This window comes from Microtus oregoni, unplaced genomic scaffold, assembly GCF_018167655.1.
Source record: "Microtus oregoni isolate MIOR12 unplaced genomic scaffold, Mior012 000003F_ref0000135, whole genome shotgun sequence".
NCBI classification, from domain to species: Eukaryota; Metazoa; Chordata; class Mammalia; order Rodentia; family Cricetidae; genus Microtus; species Microtus oregoni.
In genome coordinates, this window is record NW_024543062.1 from 19,674,335 (window position 1) to 19,692,269 (window position 17,935).

At 43.1% G+C, this 17,935-nt stretch overlaps 1 protein-coding gene across 3 annotated transcripts in view; it reads left to right on the forward strand.

The window, feature by feature from the left end:
• Mphosph9 (M-phase phosphoprotein 9) overlaps positions 1-17,935 on the forward strand; it is a 70,359-nt gene that overhangs the window by 21,132 nt on the left and 31,292 nt on the right. For all 3 annotated transcript variants that reach the window (XM_041648857.1, XM_041648859.1, XM_041648860.1), the window contains exons 8-13: positions 1,681-1,784; positions 6,455-6,915; positions 7,802-7,957; positions 11,979-12,066; positions 13,575-13,790; positions 17,746-17,793. In XM_041648857.1, coding sequence (XP_041504791.1) covers positions 1,681-1,784; positions 6,455-6,915; positions 7,802-7,957; positions 11,979-12,066; positions 13,575-13,790; positions 17,746-17,793 — 1,073 coding nt within the window. The remainder of the gene's footprint in view (positions 1-1,680; positions 1,785-6,454; positions 6,916-7,801; positions 7,958-11,978; positions 12,067-13,574; positions 13,791-17,745; positions 17,794-17,935) is intronic.

The window sequence follows — 17,935 nt, forward strand, 5'->3', positions numbered from 1 at the left end:
CTTCACCAAAAGCACCGTGCGTTTCTCTCCGTTTCCACAACTTTCCCGTTTGCCTTAGTTTGTGTTAAATTCTACAGCAATGGGGTGAGGCAGTCACCCACAGAGGCTCGAGACAGCTGCAGAAGCCATCGCAGACGTTTTCTGTTGTCCACAGGATTCAGCGAGTTCAGACCCTCTGCTAGCCGTGGCCAGCTGTTCTGTCTTCTGGCTTTATGTGCTGACTCCCCGATAGCACCGTTACCCACATGACACATCCACTTACCAGTTTGAATTAGCTTTGCTTGAACAGAAACTGGAATCCAGCCGCCTCTTCCTGTTCCCACTGCTCCCACAGCTGAGGCACTCCCTTTCCGCCACCTTCTGACCTGCCTCCCTGCCGCCATACTACCCTTACCCTTCAGTCTGTTGACTGCCAGCACTCCCATTTCCTCAGAATAACAGCCAGCATCCTTATGGAACCCCACAAGGCTCAGCAGAATGGAGCTGATTGCCTTTCCTCTGTGATGAGACTTCGTCCACTTTTGCTGGAGACTTTTTTTGAAGACTTTGCCTGACCACCTCCTCCACTCAAATATTTCCTACTGATGGGAGGAAACTCTCCTAGTAGTTACTTTCTCAGTGAACCAGCCTTTATTATCCTTTGAAAATAGTTCCTGCCCCCAGAACCCCACCTTTTCTGTGAACCTCTTTTCTTTTTGAAAAGATCCCGTGTATCCCAGATTGGCCCAGTTGCTGTTTAACTGATGAGAACTTGAACTCCTAGTGTTGGGATTATGGCAGCATGTCAGCATGTTTTATGCTACTTGAATGCAGAACTCAGGGCTTCATGAATGTTAGGCAAGCACTCTCCCAGCTGAGAGCCCTACTCCTCTGTGTATGTATGTGTGTATTTGCATACAAGCATGCTCTTGCATGTGGGGTACACAAGCACATGTGTGTGCATGCTTGTTGAGACCAGAGATCAATCTAGGGTGTTGTTTGTTAGGAGCTATCTATACATTTTTTTAAATCTATCTTTCTTTCTTTCTTTCTTTCTTTCTTTCTTTCTTTCTTTCTTTCTTTCCTTCCTTTCTTGTATACAGTTAGCCAGAAGAGGGCACCAGACCTCATTACAGATGGTTGTGAGCCACCATGTGGTTGCTGGGAATTGAACTCAGGACCTTTGGAAGAGCAGGCAGGCAATGCTTTTAACTGCTGAGCCATCTCTTCAGCCCCCTATCTATATTTTTTTGAGACAGAGTCTCACTATGTAGCCCTGGCTAGCCTAGAACTCACTATGTAGATCAGGCTATCTTCAGACTTAGGGTGACCCTCCTGCCTCTGCCTTCTAAGTGCTAGGATTACAGATATATGCCATTATACACAGATTTAATGGGGAATTTGAACTCTTTACATTGATTATATGGAAGCCTGTATTTGTAAATAACATTCTCTTTAAATTACATTTTTAGCTATTACTAAATCATTTTGGTTGTTTATATTTTGAAGCAAATTTTTACTAATTTATTTATTTATTTGGGCTAGGCGACAAGGACATACCATTGTGTGTGTGAAGTTCTCTCCTATTATGTGAATCTTGGGGGCCAGAACTCAGGTCATCAGATTTGGAAGCAAGAATCTTTAATCTGAGCCCTCTCACTGACCCGTGATTGAACTGTGTTCTCTGTGTGTGCACATCAGGGCTGACTTACTGGAAGCTGGAGGAGAAGGACATGTATCACTCTTTGCCTGACACTTTGGAGAAGATGTTTGCACCGTCCTCCCTAGACAGACCACTGAGCCAGGTGATGCAGAGTACTGCGTGTGTGCTTTTGTTTTATGATTGTAGATAACTTTGTCATCATAGATTTTTTTTTTTTGCATTGTTTCAGTTTCCAAAATGCTGGGGAAAACATAGGCTTGAGAGTCAGATCGACCTTTCAACTATATCTCACCTCATTTCCTGCATAATCTCAAAAAGGTTACTTTAAAGTGGAATTAAGCTAGGGGTGATAGTACATTTTCTTAATCTTTCCTTTTTTCTTTCTTAAGACAGGCTTTCTCTGTAGCTTTTGGAGCCTTGTCCTGGAACTTACTCTGTAGACCAGGCTGGCTTTGAACTCCCAGAGATCCACCTGTCTCTGCCTCCTGAGTGCTGGGATTAAAGACGTGCACCATCACCGCCTGGCTCATTTCCTTAATCTTAGCACTAAGTATGCTGAGGCAGGTGAATCACTGTGAGTTGGAGGCAGCTTGGGGAACATAGTGAGACCCTAGTTCAAGAAAGCAGAACAAACAACAATCAAAAATAAAGGCTGGGGAAGAACTCAGTCAGCATGGAGTTTATCTTACAGCCCCGACTTTAATCCCCATGATGTATCTATGAAAAGCCTTGAGTGTTGACACATGCTTCTTACACTGCTCCTGGCAGCTGGAGCTGGAGCCAGGCAGTTTCTGGGGCTAGATGGTCAGTCAGTTTGTACTAGTTGGGAAGTTCCAGGCCAGTGAGAGAGTCTGTCTCAAAAATAAAGGTGAATGGAGGAAGAGGTTGGCCTGTGGTCTTCATATAGATAGGTAATTTTTTTTTTTTTTTTTCGTTTTTCGAGACAGGGTTTCTCTGTGGCTTTGGAGCCTGTCCTGGAACTAGCTCTGTAGACCAGGCTGGTCTCGAACTCACAGAGATCCGCCTGCCTCTGCCTCCCAAGTGCTGGGATTAAAGGCATGCGCCACCACTGCCCGGCTATAGATAGGTAATTTTGTGTGAACACACAGACGCACAATATGGACAGACATAGACACACAGATATTAAAAACTAACAAGTAAAAATGCTGAGCTGATGTTTTTGAAATTAAATGTTTCTTGCCTACTGTTTCTTTTCTTTCTCTTCTTTTTTTCTCTGTGTGTAGTAGGTTATTGGCAATTAATTTCTTCCCTTTCCCTTTTTCCTAGGCCTGACTGATTTCTATCCTTTCAAAACTCCCACTTGATGCATTTGTAACATAATTATGAAGCCTTTAACTTACAGTATTTTCTTTAAGAAATATAAATATTTTGTGTCTTTTACTTTTTTTAAGACAAGGTTTCAGGTAGTGTCCCACCTGATCTTCAACTCATTGTGTAGCTGAAAGTGACTTTGAACTCTTGATCTTTTTGCCTTGCTGTCCCCGGGTCTGGGATCCTAGGTGTATGCTGTCCTCCCAGGCCATCTTTCTCTTACATGCTCTGATCAAGTGAGGAGGAGAGTGCACTGGGGAAATGAAAGGTTTGTAAGCAGTGGCACTGGGGATACGGATCAGACATGGAGCTCTTAATGTGCAGTGCCCTTGAATTGATGCCCAACACCACAAAACAAAGACCCCCCCCCAAAATAAAACAGGGAAATACAATAAGAAAGAAGTAACACACACGAAAGTGAGAGATAAAATAAAAAACAAGTTAGAAAAGCCTCGTGTGGCAATAAGGTAGAGACAGGTGGATTGCTAGAAGCTGGTGACTGCTAGTCTAGCTTGCTTGGCAGAACTGTAGCACAGTGAGAGACCTTGTCTCAAGCAAAAGGGAGAAAGAAGATGCTTAAGGAATGACACCAGAGTTTGCCTCTGATTTACACACATACACGAACCCACAAACATGAACACACAAGTATTGATTTCTGGTAAATTGTGTATATTAGTGTATGCTTATAGTACTAGCTAGCTGCTTGGGAGGCTACAGTGGGAAGATCACATAGGTCCAAGAGTTTAAGACCAGCCTAGGCAACAGAGGGACCTTGTACACACCCCCAACAAGAAAATCCATGGCACCTTTGTGGGATTTAGTAGGGTCTAAGTTTGAAATATATGGTGGTTGGGAAGATAGCTCAGCTAGTAAAGGTACCTGCCACCAAGCCTGACAGCCTGAATTCAACTCTTCAAGCTGCCGTGGCACATGCCACGTGTACACATAAAATCATACATGAAAGTAATACAAATTTTAAAGTTCTTTTAAATACCTGTGTGTGGGGCTGGAGAGATGGCTCAGAGGTTAAGAGCATTGCCTGCTCTTCCAAAGGTCCTGAGTTCAATTCCCAGAAACCACATGGTGGCTCACAACCATCTGTAATGGGGTCTGGTGCCCTCTTCTGGCCTGCAGGCATACACACAGAATATTGTATACATAATAAATAAATAAATAAATATTTAAAAAAATAAATACCTGTGTGTGAGTGTGCGAGTGTGTCTATATTTGTATTTGTACTGTGTGGTTCTAGGAGCCTGTGGAAGCCAGAAAAAGGTATTTGATTCCTTGGGACTTGAGTTAAGGGAGATTGTGAACCACCTTGTAGTTCTGGGAACTGAAGTTAGGTTGTCTGCAAGAACAAGTGCTTTTACCTGCTCAACTATCTTGCCAGCCTCTGTTCTTGTTTTCTTGTCTTATGTAGTCTACTCTGACCTGGCATTCAGCATGACCTTGAATCCTGATCTTCCTGTTCCCACTGTCCCTGTTCTGTTCTGGGATTATATGTTTGCTGAGAAAAACTTGGTGTTTTGTTTTGTTTTGTTTTTTTTTTTTTTTTTTTTTTTTTGTTTGTTTGTTTGGTTGGTTTTTCGAGACAGGGTTTCTCTGTGGTTTTGGAGCCTGTCCTGGAACTAGCTCTTGTAGACCAGGCTGGTCTCGAACTCACAGAGATCCGCCTGCCTCTGCCTCCCGAGTGCTGGGATTAAAGGCGTGCGCCACCACCGCCCGGCTTGTTTTGTTTTTTTAAAGATTTATTTATTTATTATGTATAGTGTTCTTGCCTGCACATATGCCTTCAGGCCAGAAGAGGGTGCCAGATCTCATTACAGATGGTTGTGAACCACCATGTGGTTGCTGGGAATTGAACTCAGGACCTTTGGAAGAGCAGGCAATGCTCTTAACCACTGAGCCATCTCTCCAGCCCTCCAACTTGGTGTTTTTTAAAATACAGTATTTTGGGCTGGAGAGATGGCTCAGAGTACTGGCTGCTCTTCCAGAAGACCCTATAGAACAAATAATAAAAGCCCAATGACAAAAATTGTGGTTCAACCCAAAATGGCTTAGTTTGCTGTCACCCAGCTTTGGTAGAGGTAAGACTTCTAGTGGCTTGCCTGTCTTTTCTGGTTTTTGGGTTGAATTCCATTTTCTGTCTCTGGGCTTTTATTATTGGTACTACAGGACCCAGGTACAATTCCCAGCATCTACGTGTCAGCTTATAACTGTGTAACTCCAATTCCAGGAGATCTGATGTTGAATTTTGGCCTTCTCAGGACCACCAAAGATGCCAGTGGTAGCCAGTCATATATGCAAGCAAAACAGGAATACACATTAGAAAAAAAAAAAGAAAGAAAGCCCACATATAATAGGGTTCTGTAGACTGGCCAGTGCTCTTCACTGCTGAGCCATGTCTCCAGCTCTCAAACACTGGTTCTTTTGAGTGGGGACACAGAATATTAGTCAGTTTTCCATTGTTGTAAGAGAATGTATCAAAAAGACAAAAGACTTATTCATGGCATCTAAGTTTCAGTTCATTGTTATTTCAAATTGCTTTTTGGTCTGTGGTGAGGCCAAAGATCATGGACAGACAGAGTAGAGAAAAACGGCCGTGAGGTAAAGAAAAAGAGAGGAAAGGACCAGAGTATCTTTGAAGGACATGTCCCTGGTGACCTAACTTTCTTCTACTAGGCTCCACCGTTTCAAGGATCCAGTGTTTTCTGATGTCACTGTCAGTACATGAGTCTTTGAGGGACAGTGAGGCTCCAGACCATGTCAAGGACCACCGAGGATTGTATTTGTGGACTGCTAACCAGATCCCAATGTTCTCTTAGTCCCTATTGTTAGGAGATAAGCAAGTTTTCATTCTGAAGGAGGCATCACTAGAAAGGTCTTCAAAGCTGATATTATTAATTCGAAGGTCTAGATTTTCAGTCTATTTAAAATCTTCCACAGATTTTTTTTTTTAAATATTTATTTATTTATTATGTATACAATATTCTGTCTGTATGTCTGCAGGCCAGAAGAGGGCACCAGATCTCATTACAGATGGTTATGAGTCACCATGTGGTTGCTGGGAATTGAACTCAGGACCTTTGGAAGAGCAGGCAATGCTCTTAACCGCTGAGCCATCTCTCCAGCCCCCTTCCACAGATTTTTTTAAGGTGCTGATCTTGATAGCAGATTTTTTCATTGTTAATAATACCGTTTAAATTATTTTGTTTCGTATCTTTAAGTTTCGTGCCAGTAATGAGATGAAGTGACTGTTACTGTTCTGTCCTAGAAAACAAAGCGAAAGCAAAGCAGTTTCTTGATGGGTACCTCACCCTTGCTTCCAGTCCCAGTCACCTGATGAAGTACAGTAGGACGTTCTCTTCAGCCTCACTGTCCCTCAAAGACTGAGAGCTAAGGCCCACTTTCCTGATAGCCAGCAACCCAGCCTGATCACCAAGGCCTCAGCCTGATGCTTGTCCATCTTACTTCCAGGTCCTGACTCTGGATCCAACCATACATATGAAGCCAAAGGAGAAGGCTGCGGGGATTCGGCCCCATGGCTTTTTGAGTGCTCTTGACGACAGAATATCCTTTTCTCCAGACTCTGTTCTGGAGCCAAGCCTGTGCAGTCACTCTGACAGTGACTTGTTTTCACAAGCAAGTCATAATGCTTCTCAGGTATCTGGGTTCCCCAAATATCCTTCAACTACGAAAGCGTCACCTGTGGACACTTGGAAAAGCCATACATTCCACAGTGAAAGTAGGACGAGTTCCACGGTCCCTTCACTCTGCACCATCACTAGCAACGATATCTCAGTCAGAACTGTAGATGAAGAAAACACTGTCACAGTGGCTTCCGCCTCAGTCAGTCAGTCCCAGCTTCCAGGTACAGCCAACAGTGTCCCAGAATGCATTTCATTGGCTTCCCTGGAAGATCCTGTGATGTTGTCTAAGTATGTATTTCAGCAACTGACTTATACTGCTAATGTTAATAGACTTGTGATGTCTGATTGAATGATGAAAATGGTTTTTATTGGACCACAGTAAAATATAAAATCTTAATGAAATATAACCAATGTGTGTTTTTCACTATTGACAGCTATGTTGAAGTTGATAAAGGTTGGGTATGGTGGCACTTGCTTGTAATCCCAGTACTTTTGAGATAGAGGTGGGAGGATCTCTGTGAGTTCAAGGCCAGCCTGGTCTAGAGAGTGAGTTTCAGGCTAGCCAAGACTACACAGTGAGACCCTGTCTTAAAATCAGAAGCAAAGGTGCTGACACAGGCATCCCGTAAATGGGAGCTAAGCAGAATGCTTCTATGTCTAGAGCATATGGGACATCTGTTGTGTTTTCCAGGGTGGATGGGGGAACAGGTTGAACTCTGGCTGTGAGAATGACTGTGGTTTTTTTGGTAGCTACTTTTCTCATTCCTGTGACCAAACACCTGGCAAAAGCATCTTAAGGAAGGAAGGGTTTGTTTTGTCTGACAGTTTGAGGGGTACAGTCCAGCACAGTGAGAAGGATGGTGGCAGGCGGCAGACATGAGACTGCTGGTCACGCCATATCTGTAATCGAGGTACAGAGAGAAGACACTGGTGCTCAGCTTGCTTTATCTTCTTTGTCCTTTTTCTTTAATCTGGGACCCCAGCCCATGGACACTCAGAGTGGGTCGGTTAAGCCTCTCTGGAAACACCCTAACAGACACACCTCTGTGTCTCTTAGGTGACTTCTGTCAAGTTGCCAGTGAAGATTAACTGCCCCAGGTCCATCCCTTTCAGTTAGCCCTGAAACATGTGGATTGACTGTCTTTCCTTAGAGCATCTTCCCTCTCACTGACAGAATCCGGCAGAACCTCAAGGAGAAGCATGCACGACACATAGCGGATCTTCGAGCTTACTATGAATCAGAGATAAATAGTTTGAAACAGAAACTGGAGGCAAAAGACACTTCTGCCATTGAAGAGTGGAAGAAGAAAAATGAAATTCTTATAGACAGGTAAGGCTACCATGGAGCTAGTGTTTCTCCACCTTGGGTAGATTGCTTCCACAAAGTATATCATGGTGTGGTATAAAATGCTGTGCTTTGTATCTGTGTAAACTAGGACGTGTAAACTAGGACATGTCTGGAGACACAAGGGGTTAATCCTCTAGTAACTGACACAAGCCATGCCTTTCATGTGGGTAAAGTTCTGAAGGAGTAGAGTCAGAAAATAAAGAATAGTCTGTGAATCTTTACCATTGTGGAATTCTGGGAAAAGTAAGAATCCTGGGATGTGGGCTGGTGAGATAGCTAAACAGGAAGCACACTTCCCACCAAGTCGGCTGAGCCCAGCTTGATCCCTCGTACTCACGTGGTGGAGTGGGGAACTATTCACTCGCTTACACACTAGGAATATACATGCAGAATTAGAATTCTAGCGGGGCGATGGTACACGCCTTTAATCCCACAACTCAGGAGGTAAAGGCAGGCGGATCTCTGTGAGTTCAAGGCCAGCCTGTTCCAGAGAGTGAGTTCCAGTACAGCCAGGGCTACACAGAGAAACCCCGTGTGGGGAGGGTAGGGGGAGTGGGGAAGATGAAGAATTCTGGGACTTTGGGTGCTGGGAGTGTAGCTCATTGGTAGAGTATTGGGCTTAGTGTCATGAGACCTTGTGTTTTAACCCTAGCTTTATAACGAAAAAGAAAGAAAGAGAATGCGGCAACTTTTGTGTGTGGTAGAGGTGGTGGGGTGAGGAGGCGGAGAGGGGGCAGACAAGGGACGGGTAAAGACTATACCATATACATGTATGGTACAGTCAAAGAACATATTTAACCATCTGGAGAGATGCATACTGCTCTTCCAGAGGTCCTGAGTTCAGTTCCCAGCACTGATATCAGGTGGCTCACAGTTGCCATTAATTCTAGCTCCAGGGGATAATGGTATGGGGAGCCCACTAGAGATAACCACTCGGACACAGTATAGCCAGTTGAAAGTCTTTATTCCAACTGGCTGGAACCACATCCAAAGTGTTCATAGACCTAGGTGAGGCCCCAAGTGTCTAGAACATGGTTTTTAAGGGCAGAGACCTCATCTAGGAATCTCTTTTGGGCAGCTGCAAGAATAGGCAGCTTGAAGCAAGCAGTTTTTGCTTTTTTGTTTTGTTTGTTTGTTTTTCAAGACAGCGTTTCTCTGGAGCCTGTCCTGGAACTAGCTCTGTAGACCAGGCTGACCTCAAACTCAAAAGAGATTTGCCTGCCTGAATGCTGGGATTTGTGGGGTTTTTCTTTGTTTTGTTTGGTTTGGTTTGGTTTTTTTTTGAGACAGGGTTTCTCTGTAGCTTTGGAGCCTATCCTGGAACTAGCTTTTGTGGCCTCGAACTCACAGAGTTCTGCCGCCCGAGTGCTGGGAATAAAGGTGTGTGCCACCACCGCCCAACCTGAGTGCTGGCATTAAAAGCATGTGTCACTGCTGTCTGGTGATGCAGAAACTAACATAAGCAATTAGCTGAAGGAGGTTCCATACAAACAAGCAGTTTTAACAGAGGCTAATGAGTTAGCTAGTACATCCTGACACAGAGATGGGTAGTTTTCCATGGGATTCTAGTTAAACCTGGAAACAGCCTCTGGAAGAATAGAAGTTGAAGGAACTTCTGTACTGTCTTCTCCCTTCACAATCTGGTGCCTGCTTATGGACTGCGGATACCTGTGAACATGTGTGACTTCTCTCTCTCTCTCTCACACATACACACACACACAAACACACACACACACATACATTTTAAAAGAAAGATTGTGAGACTAATGTAAAGTGTTTAACGTAGATCTGGCATTTAAATCAGGCTAACCTGATTTATCATTAAACACTGAGTCAGATGGTAGCTGAATTTTGTGGACCTTGTTGAGGTCTGTGATAACTTGCAAAGGAATTCTTTATAGGAATCATAATTTAGGGGCTGGAGAGATGGCTCAGCAGTTAAGAGAATATATTTCTCTTCCAGAAGGATCCAAGTTAACTTCCCAGCACCCATGACAGGTAACACATAACTGTCTGTAACTCTAGCTCCAAAGATTTCCTACCTCTGGTCTTTAATGGAACACACACACACACACACACACACACACACACTCATATGATTAAAAAGAAAATAAATCATTGTACTGGAGATGGCTTAGCATTTAAGAGCACTTTTAGGGATCTCACAGCAGCTAGTCACTGTCTGTAATTCTATGTAATTCTAGTCTCAGGAGAGCCAGTGCCCTCCCAGGTACTGCAGTACTTACGTGGTGAACAGATGCTCATGCAGGCAAAACACCCACACACAAAAATAAAATCTCAGAAGAGTTTAGCTAAAAAAAAATAAACATTGGACATGGTGTCGTAAACTTTTAATTGTAGCACGCGAGGAGGCTAAGACAGGCAAATCTCGAAGTTTGAGGCCAGCCTGGTCTATAAAATGAATTCCAGGACAGCCAGGGTACATAGAGAAATGGTGTCTCTAAAAAAAATGGAAAAAAAATAGTATTTCATGGCTGGGGAGATGGTTCAGTTGGCAAAGCACTTCAATTGTAAGTGTGAGGACATGGTATTGATCCCATAGCCTGCGTGAAAAAGAGCTGGGCACTTGTAATTCCAGTACCATGGAGTTGGAGACAGAAGGATCCCATGGCTCATTGGCTAGCCTGTCTAGCCAAATTGGTGAGCTCCAGGCCAAAGATACCATTTCTCAGAGGAAGCGGGTATCGTTCCTACATATGACAGCTGATCCTTCGAACTTCTACACACATGTATACATTTAATAAAAAGAATAGTGCATTAATGTTGAGTTTGAAACAGCTCAGAAAGATGCTGTGCCCTGACTCCAAATAGCCCAGCTCTTTATATCCTGGACATGTGTTTATTCAGACAGATTTTCCCACGCTAACATCAAGCTATTTTGTACAGTTTTCTCTATTTTAAAAATATAAAATTTAAATATCAAATTGTGTATAACAAATTCACTGTTTTAAGTGTGCAGTTCAGTAGCTGAAATATATTAACAATATCCATCTTCAGAACCATTTCCTCCTGTAAAGCAAACTCTGGTAAAAGTGCCTGCTGCCAGGCCTGGCAACCTGAGTTCTATTCCTGGAACCCACATGGTGGAGGGAGAGAAGAGGAGATTTTTGCAAGTTGTCTTTACACACACATCAAACAAACAAACAAACAAGCAAACAAATGGGAATAAAACTAACCCTGAAATTCTGGTCTGGGGATGTAGATCAGTTGGTAGAAGGCTTGCCTAGCATGTGTGAGGTGCTGGGTTCAATCCCCAGTAGGCGCTTCCCCCTCAGTGTCAATAGATAAATATTGGGAAAAGAATAATGAAATACAAAGAGCAATTAAGAACTGAAGCCCAGTTCTCATTAGACCCTTATCCCCACCCCACCACCTTTCCCCTGACATTGGTTACTTCTGTCCTGTTTGTTTCCATGAATTTGAACAAATACTCTGCAAGTGGAATCACAGTATTTATCTTTCTTTTCCTTTTCCTTCTTTTGGTGCTGGGAATGGAACCCAGGCTTGCAGAGACTAGGGATATGTGTTTTGCTACTGACATGTAGTGGCAGACTTATTTCACTCAGCATATCCTCAAGATTGGTTCATGGTATTAGAATTTCCTCTTTGTTGGTGATTGTGGCACACACCTTTTTTTTTTTTGTGGTTTTTCGAGACAGGGTTTCTCTGTGGTTTTGGAGCCTGTCCTGGAACTAGCTCTTGTAGACCAGGCTGGTTTCGAACTCACAGACATCCGCCTGCCTCTGCCTCCCGAGTGCTGGGATTAAAGGCGTGCGCCACCACCGCCCGGCTTGGCACACACCTTTAATTCCAGTATTCAGGAGGCAGAGACAGGCAGATCTCTGGGAGTTCATGGCCAGCCTGGTCTGCAAGAGCTAGTTTCAGGACAGAAACCCTGTCCCAAAAAACCAGAAAAACAAAAACGAACAAAAAAAGAGAAATTATTTTGTTTCCTAACTGATTCTAAATTTGCTTTTTTTAGATGTGGCCAACTGGACAGTGCATTGAATGAAGCTACTAGTCGTGTGCGAACACTTGAGAATAAGAATAATTTGCTAGAAATAGAAGTGGTAAGTATTGTTTTATATGGCAGATTCTGGTGTCATAATGTCTAAAAGGTATGTATCATTACAACTTTTAATTTTGTTTACTGGATGTATAGCTAGGTGTGCAGAAGCTTTTTTTAAAAAGTGTGTAGCTCCAGCTTTCCTAGAACTTGCTGTGTAGACCAGGCTGGCTTTGAACTCACAGAGGCCCACTTCTGCCTTCCAAGTATTAGGTTCTTTCTTTCTTTCTTTTTTTTTTTTTTTTCCACTATACCAACGAGGACCAAGTATTAGGTTCAAAGGCATGTACTACTGTGCCTGACTTAAACTTTTATATTTTTGTTTTCTTTCTTTCTTTCTTTCTTTTTCCTTTTCATTCTTTTCTTTCTTTCATTTTTTTGAGACAGGATTTCTCTGTGTGTAGTCCTAGCTGTCCAAGAACTTATTCAGTAGACCAGGCTGGCTTTGAATTCACAGAGATCTGTCTGCCTCTGCCTCCCAAGTGCTAGGATTAAATGCATGTGCCACACCACCCAGCAATAAGTTTTATTTTTTTTTTTTTTTTTGGTTTTTCGAGACAGGGTTTCTCTGTAGCTTTGGTTCCTGTCCTGGAACTAGCTCTGTTTACCAGGCTGGCCTCGAACTCACAGAGATCCGTCTGCCCCTGCCTCCCAAGTGCTGGGATTAAAGGCGTGCGCCACCACCGCCCGGCTATTCTTTTTCTTTTTATTCTTTATATATTACCTTATAAGCAAAATTTTGGTGGGAAATACCTGTTTTGTTCTATGCATTGCCTCTGCTTTAATGCCTAGCCCCCTTCTGGGTAGAATTCAGGTTCTAACGAAGCTAGGCCAGTGTTTAATAACTGAGTCATTTTGTTGGCTTCATCTATATGATAAACTCTACCATGAAGTTAGGGACTAGTATTTTGGTTATCTTACTTTCTTGCTATATTCTAGCTCAGGGTGGTCTTGGACTTGTGTATAAGCAGGCTTTGCGGTTCAACCTTCTAATCAGTTAGACCGCAGGCAGGAGGCTTTGCGCCCAGTTTTCATCTTACATTTTGGCATCCTGTAGCATGGCACCTATTTGGTATTTCAGAAATCACCATTGAATGAATGTTAACACATGAGGTACATTTTTAATTTTGTGTTTCCATAGAGTATAGAGAATCCCCAGCCCTCAGCATATGAATATTGAACGGTGCATTCTAGTCACAGTTTCAGAATTCCTCTGATGTTTGTAGTTATTTTTTTTCTTCGTTAGGTTGATCCACAGACAGTCCTATGCAAGTCCTAGAATCCTTGTACCCCTCTATGTGCTTGTTTTCTTTCTCCGCCTTTGATAATCTCATGGAGTAGCTCCATTAGAGGGGTCCTCTCTAGTCTCTGTCGCAGGACACAGCAGGATGTCACGTAGCTTATTTCTGTTTGTATGCGTTTTTGTTTTTAATTTTAATGTCCATAATTGATCAGCTAATACGGAGGCACTGTTTTCACTTGGAATGATTTACCTCTGTCTTCACTGTGTAGAATGATTTGAGAGAACGCTTCAGTGCAGCCAGCAGTGCCTCCAAAATTTTGCAGGACCGAATTGAGGAAATGAGAACAAGCAACAAAGAAAAAGATAACACCATTATTCGGCTAAAATGTCGGCTGCAGGATCTGGAAGAAGCGTTTGAGAATGCTTACAAACTCTCAGATGATAAAGAAGCTAGGCTGAAACAAGAAAACAAAATGTTTCAGGATGTAAGTACCCAGTGCACTGTGGCTGCTGTCTGAGTCCTCTGACAAAAGCAGCTTTAGGAGACAGGGTTAATTTGGCTTCCGCTCCAAAAGGACAGTCCTCTGTCATGGGAAAGCATGGCTGCAGGCAGGGGAGGTGTGGTGGCAGGAGTAGGAGGCCGCGTGGTCACATTACATCCACATATGAGAAGCAGAGTGAGTAGAAAGTTCTTTCAGGCCATAAAACCTCAAGGCCCAGCCCTTGTGACTCATTTCCTCTAGGAAGTCTCCACAACCTTCCCAAACAATGCCAACAGCTTGGGACCAAGTGTTTAAACGGAAGCCTGTGGAGTGTACCCTCAGAAGCTGCGGTGACTTTCTAGGGACATTTTGGTCTAAGCTGCCTGTAGCTCTGCATACCCTCCGGGTGGCAGCGGTCCCTGTCACCTTGTGTCAGAGCTGTAGAAAGATGGCTGAACTCCCTCACTGCTCTTTCCTAGTGTGTCACTTTTTGAGTTGTCATAACACCTGTGGGTGACAAGGTAAAATGATATAAGCCAGATTCTGTGCAAGGCTTTTTTGAGAGAGGGGCTTGCTATATTGCCCATACTGGTCTTGAACTTGTAATTTCCTTGTCCCAGTCTCTTGTGTGCTGTAGTTATAGGTGTTCACCCCCATGCCTGGCTATTTGTTATTGTTTTTGTGTGTTGCAAGCCCTCTTCCCACATTCCATTCTGCAGTTATAGTCTAGAACCCTAATGGTATCATTGCTTTAGTGTGTGTGTACTGTCTATGGTGTTTCATTATTATCCATTCCCCATTTCCTGCCCCAGGTGCTAGGGATAGAGTCCAGAACACAGTTCAAGGTATACTACCAATAGAGCTGCGTCTATGGTCCTTTAGAGATAGACTGTTTTTTTTTTTTTTTTTTGTTTGCTTTGTTTCAAGACAGGGTTTCTCTGTGTAGTCCTGGCTGTTCCAGAACTTGCTCTGTAGACCAAGCTGACCTTGAACTCAGAGTTGTATCTGCCTCCTGAGTGCTGGCATTAAAGGTGTGTGGCATGTGTGACCACTTCCCAGTTCAGTTTGATTTTTAAAAAATTTTCATTTTATGTGCTTTGGTATTTACCTGCATATATTGTGTGAGGGTATCAGATCCCCTGGAACTGGAGTTATAGTTATGAGCTGTCATGTAGGTGCTGGGAATTGAACTCGAGTTTACTGGAATAGCACCAATGCTCTTAACCTCTGAGCCATCTCTCCAGCACTGTTTGCTTTTTTTTTTTTTTTTTTTTGAAACAGAGTTTTGCTGTAACTATCAAGCCTATTCTGGACCTAGCTCTTGTAGACCAGGCTGGCCTCAGACTCACAGAGATCCGCCTGCCTCTGCCTCTTGAGTACTGGGATTAAAGCCGTGCGCCACCACCACCCGACAATTTTTTTTTAAACTTTATTATGTGTGTATATGTATGATGTGTGTGTGTGAGTGTTGACACGTGTATGGCGGTCAGAAGACAACTTTGAGGAGTTGGTTCTTCCACTGTGGATTCCAAGGATTGAACTCAGGCTTACATATAGCTTTTGCCCCTTGAGCTGTCTGCTTAACCCAGGTTTGAATATTTTTAAAAAAGATTTATTTATTTTTATTTTGGGTATATAAGTATTTTGCCTGCATGCATGTGGACTGTGTGCATGCTTAATATATACAGAGGCTGTAAAAGGATGTCAGTTCGGGGCTGGAGAGATGGCTCAGTGGTTAAAAGTACTGACTGCTCTTCCAGAGGATCCAGTTCAATTCCCAGCACCCACATGGCAGCTCAAAACTGTCTGAAGATCCAGTTGCAGGGGATCTGACACCTTCACACCAATGCACATAAAATAAAGTTAAATAAACCATCAAAAATATTTTTAAAAAAAAGGTCGTCAGCTCTCTTGGAACTGCAGTCAGATGGTTGTGAGCTGCCAGCGAGAGTAGGTGATGAACCCAGATCCTCTAGAAGAGCAGCCAGTGTTCTTGCCACTGAACTGTCTTTCCAGACCCCAGCTTTGAATTTTTTTTTGTTTGTTTTTGTTTTTTCGAGACAGGGTTTCTCTGTGGTTTTGGAGCCTGTCCTGGCACTAGCTCTTGTAGACCAGGCTGGTCTCGAACTCACAGAGATCCGCCTGCCTCTGCCTCCCGAGTGCTGGGATTAAAGGTGTGCGCCACCACCGCCCGGCCCAGCTTTGAATTTTTTATCTTGATTTAATTTCACTTAAAATTGGATTAATAAAACATTGATAATGGATTGGTTTCTGGGTTGTATGTTTTTTTAAAATAAGGTTTCTTTTCTATTTTATCTTGCACCTATGTTTCTATCTATCATCTACCTATGTATGCACATGCATGCACATATACCAGGGCACGTGTAGAGGACAACTTGGGTCCTGGAAATCAAAATCAGGTTGTCTTGCTTTTAGGCAGGGGCCTTCACTTGCCATCTTGCTGGCTCTCTAAGATTGTTATTATTTTTTAATATCTGGATTCTTAAGTTATGGTACTTAAATGATCTGAAGTCACTTTGTCTTGAAGTCTTTCTGGTAGCATTGATTGTGCTTCTTCCTTTGTTCCTAGACTTTATTGTCGTGGAGTTAAATAGAAGTGTTCCTCAAGTCTGAATGAGGACAGGGCTGGTGGTGTTACAGATACTGTAGTGACTAATTCCACGGCTTCTAGTTGCTCTAATCAATTTTGTCGTGGCCTGTGACTTCTGCCTTCCAGCAATGCTGTTATGGTCAGTTGGTCTTTGTCGCCGTTTTTTCCCCCCACTCTGGGGGCTTTGGGGTCGTGCCCTGTTGGAACTGATGCAGTTTGAGTCTCTGTTCCTTGTGGCACCTAAGAGACTGTTCACTCTGGGAGTTTTGTTTTGTAAGTTTGTTTTTCTTTCTGTTCTTTATATGATTTTTTGGGGTTGGGGGTGTTTTGAGGCAGACTTTCTCTGTGTAACAGTCCTCCCTGTCCTGGAACTCTCTGTAGACCAAGCTGGCCTCGAACTCACTGAGTTCTACCTGCCTCTGCTTGCTGAGTGCTAGGGTCAAAGGCATGTGCTACCACCACCCAACATGTTTTTGTTATTTTAAGAACCATTCCTGCCGGGAAGTGGTGGCGCACGCCTTTAATCCCAGCACTCGGGAGGCAGAGGCAGGCGGATCTCTGTGAGTTCTATGCCAGCCTGGTCTACAAGAGCTAGTGCCAGGACAGGCTCCAAAGCTACAGAGAAACCCTGTCTCGAAAAACTGAAAAAAAAAAAAAAAGAACCATTCCTATACTTTCTGCCATAGCAGTGTGTTCTGTCCTCATCCTGGGCCTTTCTGGGTTCCTCACTATGGAGGTCTGACTGGTCCCAAATTTGCCGTCTTTCTCCTGCAGCCCCTGAATACTGGATTGCAGGGTGTACCGTCATATATATTTTTAAACAATACTAGGTTTTTTGGCATCACATTTTTATGTTATAGAATAAATGTAGGAAAGTATAATATGAATTTTATGTAATAAAAATTTAAAAGACAATACAAATACATTTTACTATTAAATTGAGGGCTCGATTTGCTATTCCTCTGTTTTACTTTTTAAAAAAAAATATTTATTTATTTATTATGTATACAATATTCTGTCTGCATGTATGCCTGCAGGCCAGAAGAGGGTACCAGACCTCATTACAGATGGTTGTGAGCCACCATGTGGTTGCTGGAAATTGAACTCAGGACCTTTGGAAGAGCAGGCAATGCTCTTAACTGCTAAGCCATCTCTCCAGCCCTCTGTTTTACCTTTAAAATTGTTTCATACTTAAAGTGTCTTCAAACATTTTATCAGGGATTGTCCCATTCCTTTTTCCAGAACCACTGGTTCTGTGTTGTCCTTCCTTTCCTGACGCTGCAGTTGAAGGGTGCTGTTCCTTTGTTACCTGTTCAGTTCTGTGACAACTCTTTGTTTTCTTTGCAGCTCTTAGGAGAGTACGAGTCCCTCGGAAAAGAGCACGGGCGTGTAAAGGTAATAGGCAAAAACCTGACCTTCCCCATCTCTCCATCTGGAGCAGTTTGAACCAGTCCATGTGTTTACCCTTCCTGCGTTAATACCTTTATTTTCAGATGTCTGCCCTACTTGGCTGAACCTTTGTGAGATTTGCTAATTT